Source organism: Brachyistius frenatus, unplaced genomic scaffold (assembly GCF_029030835.1).
Source record: "Brachyistius frenatus isolate BFR_SWC_R1_liver_20210118 unplaced genomic scaffold, ASM2903083v1 Contig_399, whole genome shotgun sequence".
Classification (NCBI taxonomy): domain Eukaryota; kingdom Metazoa; phylum Chordata; class Actinopteri; family Embiotocidae; genus Brachyistius; species Brachyistius frenatus.
This window is the reverse complement of record NW_027210998.1, coordinates 159,209-174,792: the sequence shown is the minus strand read 5'-3', so window position 1 is coordinate 174,792 and position 15,584 is coordinate 159,209. Positions and strand designations below refer to the sequence as shown.

At 43.6% G+C, this 15,584-nt stretch overlaps 1 protein-coding gene across 2 annotated transcripts; it reads right to left on the bottom strand.

The window, feature by feature from the left end:
• Positions 1 to 2,858: 2,858 nt before the first annotated feature.
• LOC138636698 (malate dehydrogenase, cytoplasmic-like) lies at positions 2,859 to 15,320 on the bottom strand. 2 transcript variants are annotated; one of them, XM_069724840.1, is made up of 9 exons: positions 15,102 to 15,320; positions 10,810 to 10,908; positions 8,907 to 9,003; positions 7,963 to 8,138; positions 5,975 to 6,097; positions 4,663 to 4,839; positions 4,410 to 4,523; positions 3,483 to 3,572; positions 2,859 to 3,318 (listed from the first exon to the last, which is right to left on the bottom strand). In XM_069724840.1, exons 1-9 carry the CDS (start codon positions 15,153 to 15,155, stop codon positions 3,196 to 3,198), a joined length of 1,053 nt encoding a protein of 350 aa, XP_069580941.1. In that variant the 5' UTR covers positions 15,156 to 15,320; the 3' UTR covers positions 2,859 to 3,195. The 2 variants fall into 2 exon arrangements, with proteins under 2 accessions (XP_069580941.1, XP_069580943.1); XM_069724842.1 differs by lacking the exon at positions 15,102 to 15,320 and adding an exon at positions 11,894 to 11,983.
• Positions 15,321 to 15,584: the final 264 nt, after the last annotated feature.

Genomic DNA, 15,584 nt, shown 5'->3' with positions numbered 1-15,584 from the left:
AAAATATAATTATGTTTGTTGAAGAAAACAAACAGCTAGTAAACAAGTAAAGTCCAATTTAGTCATGTTTTCCTGCTTCATGCAATTGAAAAATCTGTTTTGTGGCGCCACCTTGTGTGAGTTTGTTTTGGCACATAAAATAAGATTAAAACCAGATTTTGTTTAATTATATTGAAGCAAGAAATAAAAAGGAGTCTGGACAAGCTCAGCAGGACGGCCTCGGACTTGAAGGTTTTGTGTGGCTGCATTTAAATCAAACCATTTAAATGACTTTAATTCCCGATGAATTATTAATGACGAGACCTGAAGAAGAAACAAGAGCACAGAAGCCTGCATCATTTATGTTGTTCTTTTATGATGTTATGTAAAGTCTGTGGCAATTATTAGCAATCAGCATGTCTGAATATACCTCATCTTCTTAACGTCACTGTTTCCATGGATACTGCTCTCTCTGAAAGGCAGGGGTTCAATACGAATGTGACGTACTTGCACTTGTTTTTGTTTTGTGCCACTTTATGCTCCTGTTCGACCGGCAGAGAGAAATATTACTGGCTGATCTACATTTATTTGACAGCTTCAGTCACTTTACACACTGCAACCATCTTGATTTTTAAAGGCATGATGCTTTATACTGAACAGAACAGTATTCAGTGAGACGTCATCTCTAAATCTGACAGAAAATGAACCAGGAGCTAACTTTATTTTTCATTATTTTGAAGTTTTCAACACAAGCATTGTGGAAACGTGACTTTCAGCTGTGGGTTATTGTGATGAGCGTTTCTCTCCATTTTCAGAATTTAATCAAACCAAACAATCAATCAGTTCATGGAGAAAATAATCAACTGATCAATACACAGTGAAAATTATAGTTAGAGGCAGTCTGGCAGAAAATTGTTTAGTAGGACAGCAATATTAGTGTAAATGTAAATACTCTGATGATCTAACAGTGTGACAGTCACAGCGATCATATTTCTCCACTGATTATTTTCCTGATTTCACTTGTTTGAGTTACATTTTCACGGCAGAAGTTGAATCAGGACGAGAGTTTTTTTTTCACAGAGTGGCATTAAGTTGAGTAAAAGCTCTGAACACTTCCCCCACCACCGTCAAACAGCCACCTCGTATCAGAGCCCACAGCTGTCGTCTTACAGTTACTCATTTATTCGGCAATTACTTTAAACTTAAAATAGTCTGTCTTCTGCTGAAGTTAATGTAGTTTTAAATACATTTTCATCATCTTTCCTCACATATGTTTTATTTGTATTTCATTCATTTTGTTTCATTCTTAAATTTTCTAGACTTATTTATTTTTCATTATAAAGTCAGCTGTTTGTACTGAATCATGTTTTATCTGTCAGCGGTTTAAAATACTACAATACAAGATGTTTATTAAAACGTTTGTTCTGCATTTATATTCCTGAGAACAGAGAAAGCCACTGTTTAAAAGCAGTTACAACTTCATGGTTACTGCATGAAAATCTTTAATATACCAAACAACTGAGTCAATGAATGAATAATTGAATGAGGATCACTTACAAACCATCTCAGGTAACACTTTTCTCTTAAATCTGGATTTATACTGCCCCCATGTGGTTAGAATTAGTCACTGCAAGAGATTGGAGGACACGAGAGGTAAATCGATTCATTCACTACCGTCTGTTTAGTTTAGACAGTTTGAAACTGCTGTCAGAGGTGTTCATCTGCATCATCAGGACAGGAACACAGTCCTACAATAATTACATGAATAATTCATCCACAAGGGGATGAATGAAAGTCTAAGTTAGGATAATGATTGAGCTGAAAGTGTGTATATATATCTTCCTCCATTGTGCCTTTGTTTATAAAAGGTTTAAAATTTTGGATCATAACAAAAACAAAATGGACAATGTTTTATGTCTTATGAACCGCATTTTTAGAAATGAACCAAGTTTGAAGTTCAGATTGTCGCATCGTTTTGTGGAGTTAAACTTGTATTATTTATATTTCAATGTGTTTCAGCTTCTGTAAAGTTCTTATTGTTTTTAAACCTTGTGATTTTTTCAGTTTCCAGAAGGTTTGCCTCTCTGGATCTTTTACTGGTTTACCAAAAAGGTAAAGAAGGAAATTACAGCTTGTGGAGAACGCATCAGACTTTTAACAAAAACTAAGAGCAGAGATCACATTCCTCCGACGACTGAGAGCCCTGCAGCAGCTACCCACATCTCTTAAAAGGATTTTAAATGTCTTTCACTTGTTTATGATTTATTTTGCTTTTCTTTTAAATATTCCTCTTCTCACAAACTGTGATCCACCGCCTCTGGACATCAGAATAACAAACTCTTTTAAAAGAAAACTAAGGGCCTGTCATCGTTTTAATCTGGCCTTATACTGATGTTTATCATCATCATTTTAAATTTCAATTATTGTTTTTAATCCCCAGTGTTTTTCTTTACTTTCTTGAATTTTATTATTCAGTCTTATAAAAATTGTTTTTATTGTTGGAATTTTAATTTCTTCATTTTATTGAACCGATATTTATGTTCCGTTTGTAAGCCTGTTGATTTGTTTGGATCTTTGCTTCTTGTGTGTGTTGCTCTGATGTGAAGCACGTCGGGCTACAAGCTTGTATGAAAGGTGCTTTATAAATAAAGCTGAGTTAAAGTAGGTTAAATTGCCGTGTTGAAAGGTGCAAAACAAGGTGAACTCGTGTGTGTAACTGCACACGAACATGTATTCCTGGTTGTGTGTTGGTGGACCGGGTGTGTTACAGACAGATGTGATGCTGGAGCTCCTCTCTGGAACCTTCATCAGTTTCAGCCCAGTTGTACGTGAACTTTAATGAGACTCCTCGACATGAATGAACACAAAGCAGGCGTCAGTTTGGTCTGTCAGTTTTGTTGTTGTTTAATTGGTGACATGTTGCGTTACACTTTCAGGATAGTTAGTGCGTTATCATCTGGCAACAGAGACGTGTTGTCTGAGTGACGCAGACGGAGGAGGCCAGGTTGTGGTCATTTAACAGGTTTTCTGAGAACCTGAGGAGGTGGCCTAATGAAACACACTTCACACACACACACACACACACATACACACACACAGAGGTGACACACAAACACCAGCTTGGACGGTTCTAGTGGAGGGTTTTTGTCTTCAGAGCCGGGAGCAGGGAGCTGGTGGGGGAGCTAAGGCCTGCTGTTGGCCAGCAGGGGGCGCTAGTCACTGGGACAGGAAGTCGAGGGCGGTGTCGCGCTCCTCCACCAGCTCTGCCGCGGTGGCGTCCATCTTGGCGCGGGAGAAGTCATTGATGGAGAGTCCATCCACCATCTTCCAGCTCTTGTTCTGTGGAGGATGACAGCGGTAGAGGTCAGAGGTTATTCGTTTCTCTCTATTTCTCTTCTTGATGTTTCAGACAATTGACTCCAAAGCAAGAATCCCTTTGTCCGTTTGTATGTGGAGGGAGGGAAGAGCTGTCTCACTGGTTTACAGGTGCAGCAGTGACTCACCTTGATCTGGATGGGGAAGGAGTAGATGAGGTCGTCTGGGATGCCGTAGGAGTTTCCAGCAGCGTACACGCCCATGGAGATGAACTCACTCTGTCGGAGAGAAAAACAAAACCACAAAACAGACTCAGTCAGTCGGCAACAACACCACAGCAGATTCTGCAGCATTTCCACACCGCGGATGAGGCAGCTCTCGTCTGGAAATACACCTGAAATACACCTGAAGTACACCTGAAGTACACCTGAAGTACACCTGAAATACACCTGAAGTACACCTGAAGTACACCTGAAGTACACCTGAAGTACACCTGAAATACACCTGAAGTACACCTGAAGTACACCTGAAGTACACCTGAAGTACACCTGAAGTACACCTGAAGTACACCTGAAGTACACCTGAAGTACACCTGAAGTACACCTGAAGTACACCTGAAGTACACCTGAAGTACACCTGAAGTACACCTGAAGTACACCTGAAGTACACCTGAAGTACACCTGAAATACACCTGAAGTACACCTGAAGTACACCTGAAGTACACCTGAAGTACACCTGTTCTCAGGTACCGACATCAGAAACAGAGATCCGAGGCCCTGCTGTCATCGACGGAGGAAACTATCACAGCCAAGTCTTACTCATAATCATAGTTTGTAAAACATCCTGATTAAGCAGCCAAACGATGAATCAGTCAACATCTGTTGACTAAAAAACTAAGAAACCTTAAAGAAGAATCCGATAAACAGATAACAGAATAAAAGAAGATGGTTTTGGAAGTGGACTCAAGTGTAACATTTCTTGTTTGATTATTAGTGTTAGAGGTGGTGAATCTAAGTCTCTTTGCCTGAACGTTACACTATTTAAAGCCACAATAAATCAGCAGGCATTTTCCAGGTTGTTAATTGTTCTACATTCGTCTCCCCGTCCTCACTGACCTCCTTGGTGCCGAACCAGATGTCCCTCACGTGGTCGCAGATGGCCTTGGCGGCAGACATGGCGCTGGACAGCTTCCTGGCCTTGATGACGGCGGCGCCGCGCTGCTGGACTGTCTGCAGGAGGAAGAGGAAGAGGAAGAAAGGCTTTAAGAGGAGGACTGGAAATGCAACTGTGAAGGAAAAACTAAACCAATGGAGGCAAATGACTCAAAATCCAGAAATCATTTGTTCCCTCGTGTGATCGCTCACTCACAGAGATGAAGTCTCCTCGCAGCCAGGCCTCGTCCTTCACGGCGTCGTAGGCGGCCATCTCGGTGCCCTGGGTGTTGACCTTGGCGTGGTGGACGTCGGGGTACTGGGTGGAGGAGTGGTTCCCCCAGATGATGACGTTCTTCACCTTGTCGGAGGACACGCCGCAACGCATCGCCACCTGCAGGTGGAACACAGAGCAGCATGATTACCTGCTTCCAGAGATCTGAGCCAACGTTAGTCCCAACATTTGGTCCTTTCATGGCCGGCCGGTCAATAATCTGTCTGACACTCATTTCTGCTGTAGCCGTTAGCGTTGTCATTAACACACTCCTCGCCCTGGACCTCAAACTTTCATCTGATGCCCCCAAAAATAGTTATTTAAATCATTACATTAACATCATAAACTGTTGACTTGAACTAACGACGGTCAGTCAAAGACATCTTTTTCTGCGAGTCCAATCTTTGATACAGACACACAGTTTTATCTCCTGATATTGTTTCAGATTAAATTTGATTGACATCGTGGGTTACGTGATTAACTGTTCATTATGTTGTCCGTCTACTTTTACAAGGACAAACTGTAGTTTTAGATCTTGACAGTGAGAACATGTTTTCTGGCCCTCACTTCTCTAACAGGGCGACCTGAGGCAGAATAAGCTTCATGTGTTACCGTGTTGCCCTGAACGTAGGACACGATAAATAAAATATTAAAGATCAATATTCAGGCAAAGACAGCATAAACAGACACAAAGGAAATAAACTCAGTGGAAATGAGAAGGAGTCGGGAGAGAGTGAGAGTCCCTGACGACGACCGTCTTCTCCTCGTTTCAACAGAAAGGAGTTTCAAAGCGTTTCCAACTCAAAAAGTCTCCAGCTGAAAAACAGCTGTTGGAAACGGGGCGCAGGTCGTCTGGTAATCAGGTTCGTCCTGTTTTAGAGTCAGAGAGGTTCTGGAGGTGAAGATCCTCAGGAGGCCTGAAAGTTTAGGAGTCTAATCATCTGACTGAGAGTCCAGCAGTCCTTTTCTTTCTCTCAGGCTCCTCCTCCTCCTCTTCACCTCCCTCCTCACCTCTCCCCTCCTCCTCCTCACCTCCCCCCCTCTCTCCTCCTCCTTGTAGCAATGTAAATAAACAATTTCCTCACAATCCCGTTCCTTCAGAGGGAAATTTCACTGTGAGGAGCAGCTCAGGTCTCCTTTCATCAGAGAAGGTCTATACCTCCGTACTGAACAGCCCTCAGTAGTGTGTGTGTGTGTGTGTGTGTGTGTGTGTGTGTGTGTGTGTGTGTGTGTGTGTGTGTGTGTGTGTGTGTACCTGGGAGCAGGCTCTGTTGTGGTCCAGGCGGGTCAGACAGGAGAAGTTCTCTTTGGGGATGGATGGAGCGGACTTGGAGGCGATCAGACAGTTGGTGTTTGCCGGGTTTCCAACAACCACAACCTGAAAGACATGTGAGTGAAACAGCTTCATGAGACGGGCAGCGTCTCAGCTCCATCAGCCATCACACGGTCAGACAGACAGTCAGTCAGATAGACAGTTAGTCAGACAATCAGACAGACAGGCAGACAGACAGACAGCGCCCTCCTCAGGGACGTATTAGTCTGTTTAAGAAAGCCTGTTTTGATGTAGAAGTTCATCTGAAGGCAGTAAAACCTGCAGCTGCTCTTTTAAAAGCTGTGTTTTTCCAGACTTCTGCTGTGCTTTGTTTCATACGTGACCTCAGACCTGAACCCCTAAAAACACAGTTTATCTCAAAACGCTCTTCTGACCAATTTCCCCACAAATCCTCACTGGAAGTGACAAACAGACATTTCGGGGGATTCTGGACGAAGACACAAAAAATTCACGTCCGTGTTCGTCTTCTTTGTTTCTCGTTGATGTGTCGTCACTCGTCAGAAACCGTGAATGGCAACATGGAAATGTGTTTTGACAGATTGAGTTGGATTGAGAAGCGTTTGAAGGCTAAAATAATAATATTCCCATTATGAGATGCCGTCAGCCTTTCAGATTGTTTTGGGAAACGGGGCTCGTTCAAATCGGCAGGTTACATTTTGGATCTGCATATTTCCTGGTGACAGATTTGTGAAGTTCCACTGATAAACCTCGAGGCAAATCAAAGTTGATTTAAAAAGCCCAACAGTTGGCTGACTGGATAGAAAGTTCTGAATCCAACAATGAACATTCACGGTGTTCGTGCAGCGCTGATCTGGGTTTGACGCTCCGTCATCGTCACCTCTCCATCCACTCTGGAAATCCCACTGAGCCGTCTCCAACAATAACATCTGAACATATTCAACCTGGTCTTGATGTGCATGAAATGCCTCGTGGTAAAAAACAACAACACTCGTAGCTCAGCCTGCTTCTGACTGCTCACTTTTCTTACTTCTAACTTTATCCAGGATCTCACAAACAACACGGAAAATAAATCAAATTACACAAGTTTAACAATCGCTATATCCAAACATGAATTATCAACAGTTAATCCACCAATAAAACACGATCATCATGATAATATGTGTCTCGTTGTAGAGACACATATTACAGCTGATCACAGATCTATTATATGATACAGGGGGATACTTGGAGTTTGTGTTTTATAATTTGAGCTGCTGAAGCTACTGAAAGCAAAAAGCAAAAGATTTTGATGTGATGTGATTTGATTTGATTTGATGCTGGATTCACCTCAAAAAGTAATAAAGAAAAAGAAAATGTGAGAAAAATGATTTTTCCTGTAGTTCCAGCTGGTGGAGTTTCAATCAGCCACTTTTACCATTTTACAGATCAACTGTGGAGGAGAAAATGATGTTTTATTTCCTGAAAGTTTATTTTCCTAATGTGTTTGGTGCAGGACTGACTACCTAAAAGGCCCCACAGTGTTCACACCAGGCTGTTTTCTTTTCTCCTTGTGAAACGCTGACCTTTGACCTCAGGCTCCACCTCTTTCACCCTCCACTCACCCTGGGCCTCACGGGGCTCCCTGCTGACCTCCATGTTATGAACTCACACGCTAACACACACGGTGGAAGTGTTTGAGGACGAATCGTGAGCTTTCGAACAGCAGAGAATCGGCTGACTTTGTTGAGGAAAAGAGGCCGTGTCAGCACTTTCATTTCCTGTGTGCATCAGCTGCAACTGGCTTCTTTTAAAAATCACTATTAGCAGCTAAAACCGTGAAACAATAACCCCGTAGTACGTTGATTTCTGACTGATATAGAGTCACGATTTGATGTGGGACAAGCTCTTCAACAACTACACGCCTCGAATGAAATGCAACGTGACCAGATAAAAAACGAGTGAAGTGTCACCTTGACGGTCTTCTTGGCGTACTTGTCCAGGGCGGATCCCTGCGCCTTAAAGATGGCCACGTTGGCCTTCAGCAGGTCCTTCCTCTCCATGCCCTCCTTCCTGGGCATGGAGCCCACCAAGATGGCGGCGTCGATGTCCTTGAAGCCCACCTCCACCTTGTCGGTGGGGATGACCTCTGCGGGGGAGGAGCAGAGTTTTTATCATCATTATTGAAGATATTTATTTGGACTATTTACAGATGTCAACATGAATGTTTTCACGGTAATCTTGGATATTTATGATTAACCTGCTGAGAATGATCTGCTCAGAACAAAGGCCCGCTGGAACATATTGATAAGGACAACAGGATGTATTGGCACTGATGAACCATCCTCCTCTGCATCCACATTGTCTGCATGACTTCCTGTCAACTTCATGTTGTTTACGTTCACATACTCTTCAAATGAGATGCTTATTTCTGCTGTTTTTTCCTGTTTGCTCCCTTGATTCTGTGATCTTTACATCTCATCTTTGAAGGTAAACACGTTTCATTCACACTCTTCCTCTTGATGCAACAGGCTTCATCCCAGTGACTCCGCCCCCCTGATAAACTCCTGACACCTCAGCTGATACTGACCATAAGATGCGTTTGCTGACTGCTTGTTAGCCCGCTGCTATCAGACTGAACTGAACTTCAGCCGGAGGTTCACTCCTCCTCCCGGTCATTGTTGTCCCGCCACTGCTCTGATTGGCTGCTGTGGAACCTGAACCACCAGCCAACCAGGAGCCTTCTTTCAGACACTCCCTCCTCCTCCTCCTCCACCACACAGCAGCAGCAGAGAGGAGGCTTCAACACAGAGGTTAACAAGGACAAATAACACACACAGACACGCGCGCGCACACACACACACACACACACACACACACACACACACACACACACACACACACACACACGGCTCACCCCTGAGCAGCGGGAGGGCGCAGTCCTGCAGCTCCATGACGACTCCGTCCAGCACCGGCAGCATGGGGGGGATGTCGAGCAGGATCAAGATGATCGGCTGATGACAGGTCGGAGAACGGAGACGTCAGCATCACAGTCACATAATTAACAGGTGGTGACACCAGCGGTCAGCGCTGCTTTAACATCCAACACAAGGTCCTTTCAAGGACGTCCAACGTGTCTCCTGCCCACATGAGGGACTCATAAAGGTCTTGTTGTTAAAACAGCAGCACGTTAGTGGAAACAAGTTCTTCAAGTTTCACATAAACTCACTCAGTGAAATCAAATCTAAAATGAATAATCATCTCATTCTGACCACGCCTCAACAAAGCTACTTTTCTTTTCTAAAATATGTCCTTCCAAACCTCCGGAGCGGTTTCATGTGGAAGGTTTGCTTACAAATTTCTACAACTTTTTATGATCCTCATGTCAGTTTTTAATAAATGCATTTCTATTGTGTGTTTTCAAGGCAATGAAACTCAAATTTGAACCCTTCTCATTAACCGTCTGATTTCTTTATTAAATCTGTTACGACGGATTAAGACGTTGTTTTTGTAATTTTACGGCACCATATATTAAACTGAAATATACATTGAAGAAAAAAACATCTTCAGTATTTCCAGACTTTTACTGACTATGATGTCACTATGTATTTACAGATAGGACCATTACCGAGTTTTACTGGACCTGTGTATGTTTTCACTCTTTTTCCTTAATTTTGGTCATTTGATACACACTGCGCACAACATAACATATGAACAGATTTTATGACCTTAATAATAAACTCCTGTTTCATAACATGCGAGTGTTTCCCACAGGTTGAGGATGTCCTTGTGGTGTTGGGCAGGACAGCGTGTGATCGACATGCACGCAGGCACTCAAGCAGCTCAGCGTGGGACAGTGTTATCCAGGTCATTTTCAGTGGCTTCAATTTACTGATGTTCAAGACCTCACATGCGCTGCCACACACTGGATGTAAAATGGTTCTGATCCAGAAGTGTCTTCAGCTGCAATACCCCCGAGTGCCACTAGAGGTCGGCTCCAAAAAGCCTCCGGCTCCATAAAGCCTCTGGTGGTTGCTGCTTGAGCGCTACTCAAACAAGTGTATGACCAAAAAGTAGTTAGTTTAAATACAGTGTAATGGAAATTGCTGGTAAACTAAACAAAACACACTACAGTCTCTGTTTTCCACCCAGAAGTGTCGTTGCTTGCATGGAAGCTCCTCCTCCTTTCTGCAGCCTACATGTTTTTTGTTTTTCAGGTACCAGTGAGAGGCTGAGAGCGCATCTCATTCGTCTTCCTCATGTTTTCAGCAAATTGTGATGCATTAACTAGTGAGGCATCTTGAAAAACGATGACCTCATCTCTCACTACGGGCTCTGATTGGCCGACACTGGTCCCAGGCCTTCAGCTGAGTTTTTCTTGTGAACTTTATGATTCCCTTTAATTCAGCCTGCATTACATCCACAAAGCACCTCTCACTTCAGCCTGGTCTTTTCTGGTTCTTTACGCTTTTACTGCTCTTCATATCTTTTAAAATGATTCAGTAGCTCCTGATAAAAGTTTCACATCTCTAGCTGAGCCTGATCCTCAGCGTCGATATGTTTTTTTTTAAATCATATATTCAGTTTTTGACAATACAATGACCCCTTTCTTCTTCTTCTTCCCTCCATCTTCTGATTGGTTCTCCATCTAAGCTGAAGACATGCCACCAGTAATGCATGTTCATTATTCATGGTAAGTCCGTTACGTAACAGTTCCACAGTGAACCTCCCAGCAGGCCGTGCAGCGATCCGGTTCAGGGGGAGAGGGGGCTCTGATGTTTCTGAAGATTATGTAATCAAAAGCTCAGGCCGAGTCTTACCTGGTCCTTCCCGAACACATCTCCCTTGGCGATGCTGTACAGCAGGGAGTAGGCGATCTGACCAGCAGCGCCGGTCACCACAACACGGATCGGTTCAGCCTGGAGGAACAGAAACAGGAGGGGTTCATGTGTGCCAATGACCCAGATAAATAAGCGGCAGTAACCACAACTGGTTGGAACAGTCTGCGTGTTTCTTTTCAAAGTAGAAAGCATATTAACAGATTGAACCCTGAAGCTGCTCGTCCACAAGGCCTGTATCACCAGACTCCATTCAGAAAACAGTGCAAACTACAATGACCTTGCATGCCACCAGGAGGAGGCGCATCAAATACATATGCATCAAATCAAATCAAGCAGCAGATAAACTTCCCCCATTGCTCTCCTCCTTTCTGACACACACACAACTCGATGGATGAAACGAGGCAAACTAGGAGGAATAAGTGCTTATCTGAAGTACGACACATGCTGCAGACAAGCCGGAAGAAAGGTTGTTTCCCGTTTATTCAGAAATCACCTTATATCACGTCCTAACTGGCTCAACTTGTCTTACGAGCCGGGACTCGTTAAACTGACGTGTTTGTGAGGCGAGGTTCGGTCTGATGGGGCTCCGGTGGCCGGCAGCAGACAGGACAGGACAGGACAGGACAACAGGACAACAGGACAGGACAACAGGACAGGCCGCGGACGTCACAGGACGCGGAAGCCACGCCACCGCAGCCCTTTTATTAAAATGGAGGCAGAAGTATTGATGTTCGGTCGTCCAGCTTCAACGTGATAATCAGATTTGCACCACCGGATGATATCGTTGCATCTTCCGACTTTCATTGAACCGCCGTTGCTGTTGGAAACAGCTCTGCCCTCTCCGGCGCAGACAGCCGCCATTAAACACGGGAAATAACCCTTCAGGGTTTAAAACGACGCTGCCGCCCTCTGCTCAATGTCAACCGCGCTGTTCAACCGTACCGGGGAAACGGTTCAACCGTACCGGGGAAACGGTTCAACCGTACCGGGGAAACGAGCCTCCGAGAAGAGGACGGACATGGGTGTATTTCCGTCTTTACAGTAAGCAGATGGTTCATCTTACCATCTCTGGAGCGGATGAAGACGCGCTGGCTGTGCTGCTCGGAGTCGGACTGGACGGAGGTCACCTCTATCCCTGTTGTAGTCGGGAGGGGAACCAGCGCGACCCGCTCACCGCGGGACTTGTAGTCGTCTTACGATGCCGATGCAGGCGTTGCTCCAGCCGTTTTGCTGCTAAGAACACATTCTCCCATAATGCACCGGTTCCCGTCAAACCACGCCCACCAATACCAAATACGGTAAACGATTTTTCTCAAAAGCGCCTTTTTTAAAAGAGCATCATCTGGGAGCTGTGGCGCCATCTGGTGGCCAGAAGCGGAACTGCATCACGTGTCATGCAGCGGTGACAGGTTTGACACGGATGTTGTTATTTACTGAATTGTAAAGAATTCAATGACTCTAAATGTTTCTCCAGATGTTTATGACTAATCTGACCACAAAAAAAGCCCAAATCGTAAAGTATCAACCTCAAAAAAAGAAGGAAAACCCTTGAAAAGTCCTCAAAAACCACACATTACTGAAGAATCCACTTTTAAGGACCTAAAGAAACCCTGAAAAACTCATCGGTGTCACGTGACAGGTATCAACACCCACAGGACCTTTTCACCCCCCACGGCTCCTGAAACTCCCTCAACAACCTCCTGAAGAACATTCTCCAAGGATACTCAGTGGAACCACTGGAGCCACACCGAAACCCAGAAACAAGCCTTGTGAATATTCAAATGACCTGAAATATAAATGGGCAATCCTTCTTCTGAAGAAAGCCTCTCCCAGAAATCTCCTTAAAAACTTGTGAAATGAAGAACCGACATTAACCCCCCCCCCCACCCCCACCCCAAAACAACCCCCAACAACAGTTACAGGAAGTGATGCTTCTTAAGGACCTCGTCATGAAATATATAACAATTACAGGAATTTAATTTAGTTTCATCTAAATATCTGGCAGATTGATTTGGACACAAAAAACTTTTTTCTGGGGGAATTCGGACTCTCATGTCCAAATCCTCCCGTTACCACGGTGATTGATTCCTGACTTCTGCTGCAGTCGAGGTAAATGTTGTTTTAAAGCACTAAAATCTGCATTCTTTGTTGAGCAGCTGCGTGTTTGAAGAGTCCAAAGGAGAGGGGAACAACATTTACAGACAACTCTCTGGATTCATCTGGATGATTGGTTTTTTTGTTTTAAATCAGGGTCAAAGGTGAAAGGTCAGCGAAGTGACGTTCACTCCCCCAGACATACAGGAAGTCACCGGGTTCAGTTGCCAGCTCCTTAAGTTCCCTGTCGGCAGGTCACCTGCAGGAGGTAAGTCTTCCCAGAGCTGTCTGATCTGCCGATGGACAGTCAGGAGGTCAGAGGTCAAAGACACAATTTGACTGTATAATAAAACCTGCACAAGGACCACAGATACATGAATACTGGCCTACAGCTTGACGACCTCAACAACCGATAACCTTCACCGGTTATTATTTGATGTCACCTGATAAACGTAAGAAATTATTTGTTTGAAAAATACAAAAAGTATGTCAAGGACACCGGCGGCCATGTTGGATCTGTGTGGCTCAGTTTCCGGAGCTGAAGCGGTTCTGTGCTGCAGGAACTGACCGTGGTGCTGATAATCTGCAGACACGTGGAGCAGTACCGGAAACCCAGTAATTCAGCCTTCAAAATAAAAGCACAAACCTGCTGCTTTATTTGAAGATGGTGAAGAAAATATGGTGTTTCTGTTTTTTGTTTTTTTAAACATAAAACCAAAAACAGTTTTATTCATGTTTTTTTGTACTTCTTTACTTGAATGCAACTTTTTTTTTTATTGCATTAGTGAAAGTAGTTCAGTTTAAATAAACATGTAAACGATTTAATCTTGCTTAATTTTTATTTGTCAAAAATATTTTCAGGACTAATTAATTCCTTCTTTTTAATTTCTACCAGATCAACATCTTTGAACAATCAATGTACAACTGTATAAGTACAGTCATTTTAAAAGAAGAAAAGTATATGTACATTTTTATTCAAGCAAGTGTCCAACAAGCAGACACGATTACCTTTCTGAATAAAACTAGAATCTCTTTATTCATCATATTAGATTGCAATATGTTTTGCAGGTTTTGAACTCTAGCAGTATTTTTTAAAATTTTTGGAAAAACAGTGCAGTATAAAATCATGGTCATGCCAATCTATTCATTCCAATTATGGAAGGAAAAAAAGGGGAAAAAATACAAATAGATGAAAAGTTATGGAACAGATAGTCATGTTGAATCGTTATTATTAGACGATAAGTCAAAACCAAGATGGTAATTCAACACGTGCACCTCAAGTCATACATTTGAGATAAATTAGCAGACACAAGGTCAGATTTGGCACAGTAAGTCGAACATGAAATATTAAGTACATGTTTTAACTGATAAACATTATACTTTTTTACTGTAGTATTACTGCATCTTTCATTCCCAATAATTGATCACTTTGTCATTTTTCGGGCTTCTGCAGCAGTTGGAGGTTGTAGTGAGGGCCTCGCCCTTCCTCAACATAAACATGATCAACCTTCTACTGTAAGTCATTCCTTAATGCAGAGCAAAGGTTTGGAGAGTGTCTGTATTAAAACTATGATAATAATTACATTAAATAAATGTATATATTTAAATATATGTCAAATATAAACTTTTTAAAAATAATTCTGTACTTTGTAGTTTTTTATTACATTTTAATTTCTTAATATATTGACAATGTAATGTTTTACAAATATTCTATTTTCAAATATAATGCGTTAGGATTTTTAAGGTAGACTTGTTTAAAAAAAAAACTAAAAAAAAAAAGTTAATCCGAGGGCTTTTATTTTGAAGACACAGAGCGGATGTTGTTGTGTTTACGCTGCCTGACTTCCCCCCTGTCACTGCACGCTGCCAAAGCTGATGTGAGGAGATGACTCACTGAATTAATGATGACAGGGTCAGAAAAAGACGCTATTTGCCGAGTTGTTTCACTCCGACTCGACTCGGTGTCGAGAGTCCGGAGACCATTTTCACACCGAAAGTCGCGCGTGGGAACACGGCCGTCCCACACCTGTTCGGTCACCGCTGCAGCTTCAATAAACAACCACGAGATACCTGAAGAAACATGTACTAACGGGGGGGAGGGGGTTACCGTCAGGTCCACCGTTAACCGTGCACATGAAGGGCGCGCGGTCAGCTCCGTCGACGCACGTTCAACTCACCTGCGAGGACACCGCTCGCGCCACCAGGTACATGGAGGTCAGTAGCGTCAACATGGTCCCGCCGGCGTCCTGTTGTCCTCTTTGCAGCTGACGTCCTCTGGAGCAGAAATGGCGCCTCGACCCAACTCGGTACCGGGAGGAAAGACGGATAGAGAGAGACAGGTGGCGTCTCACGGAGGAAGAGAGGGAGACAGGCGGGTGCCGTACCTCCTGTCCCCGGGACCAACTCACTCCTCCACCCGCTACCGGTGCAGACGCACGCACGCACGCACGCACGCCGCAGTCCGTCTAGTCCCTTAATAAGATTTTGAGGACGCAAATAGCCTCCAGACCGGACTGCCAAAGCTTTGTGTGGTCAAAGGTGCAAAACAATAGCAACGCAGGAAGCTCCACCACCGTTAAAAGACATCGGGACACTTAGATAAAGTACAGTAGGTGACGTCACGGCAGGGGAACCAGACATCATGGCTGCTCTAAAATAAA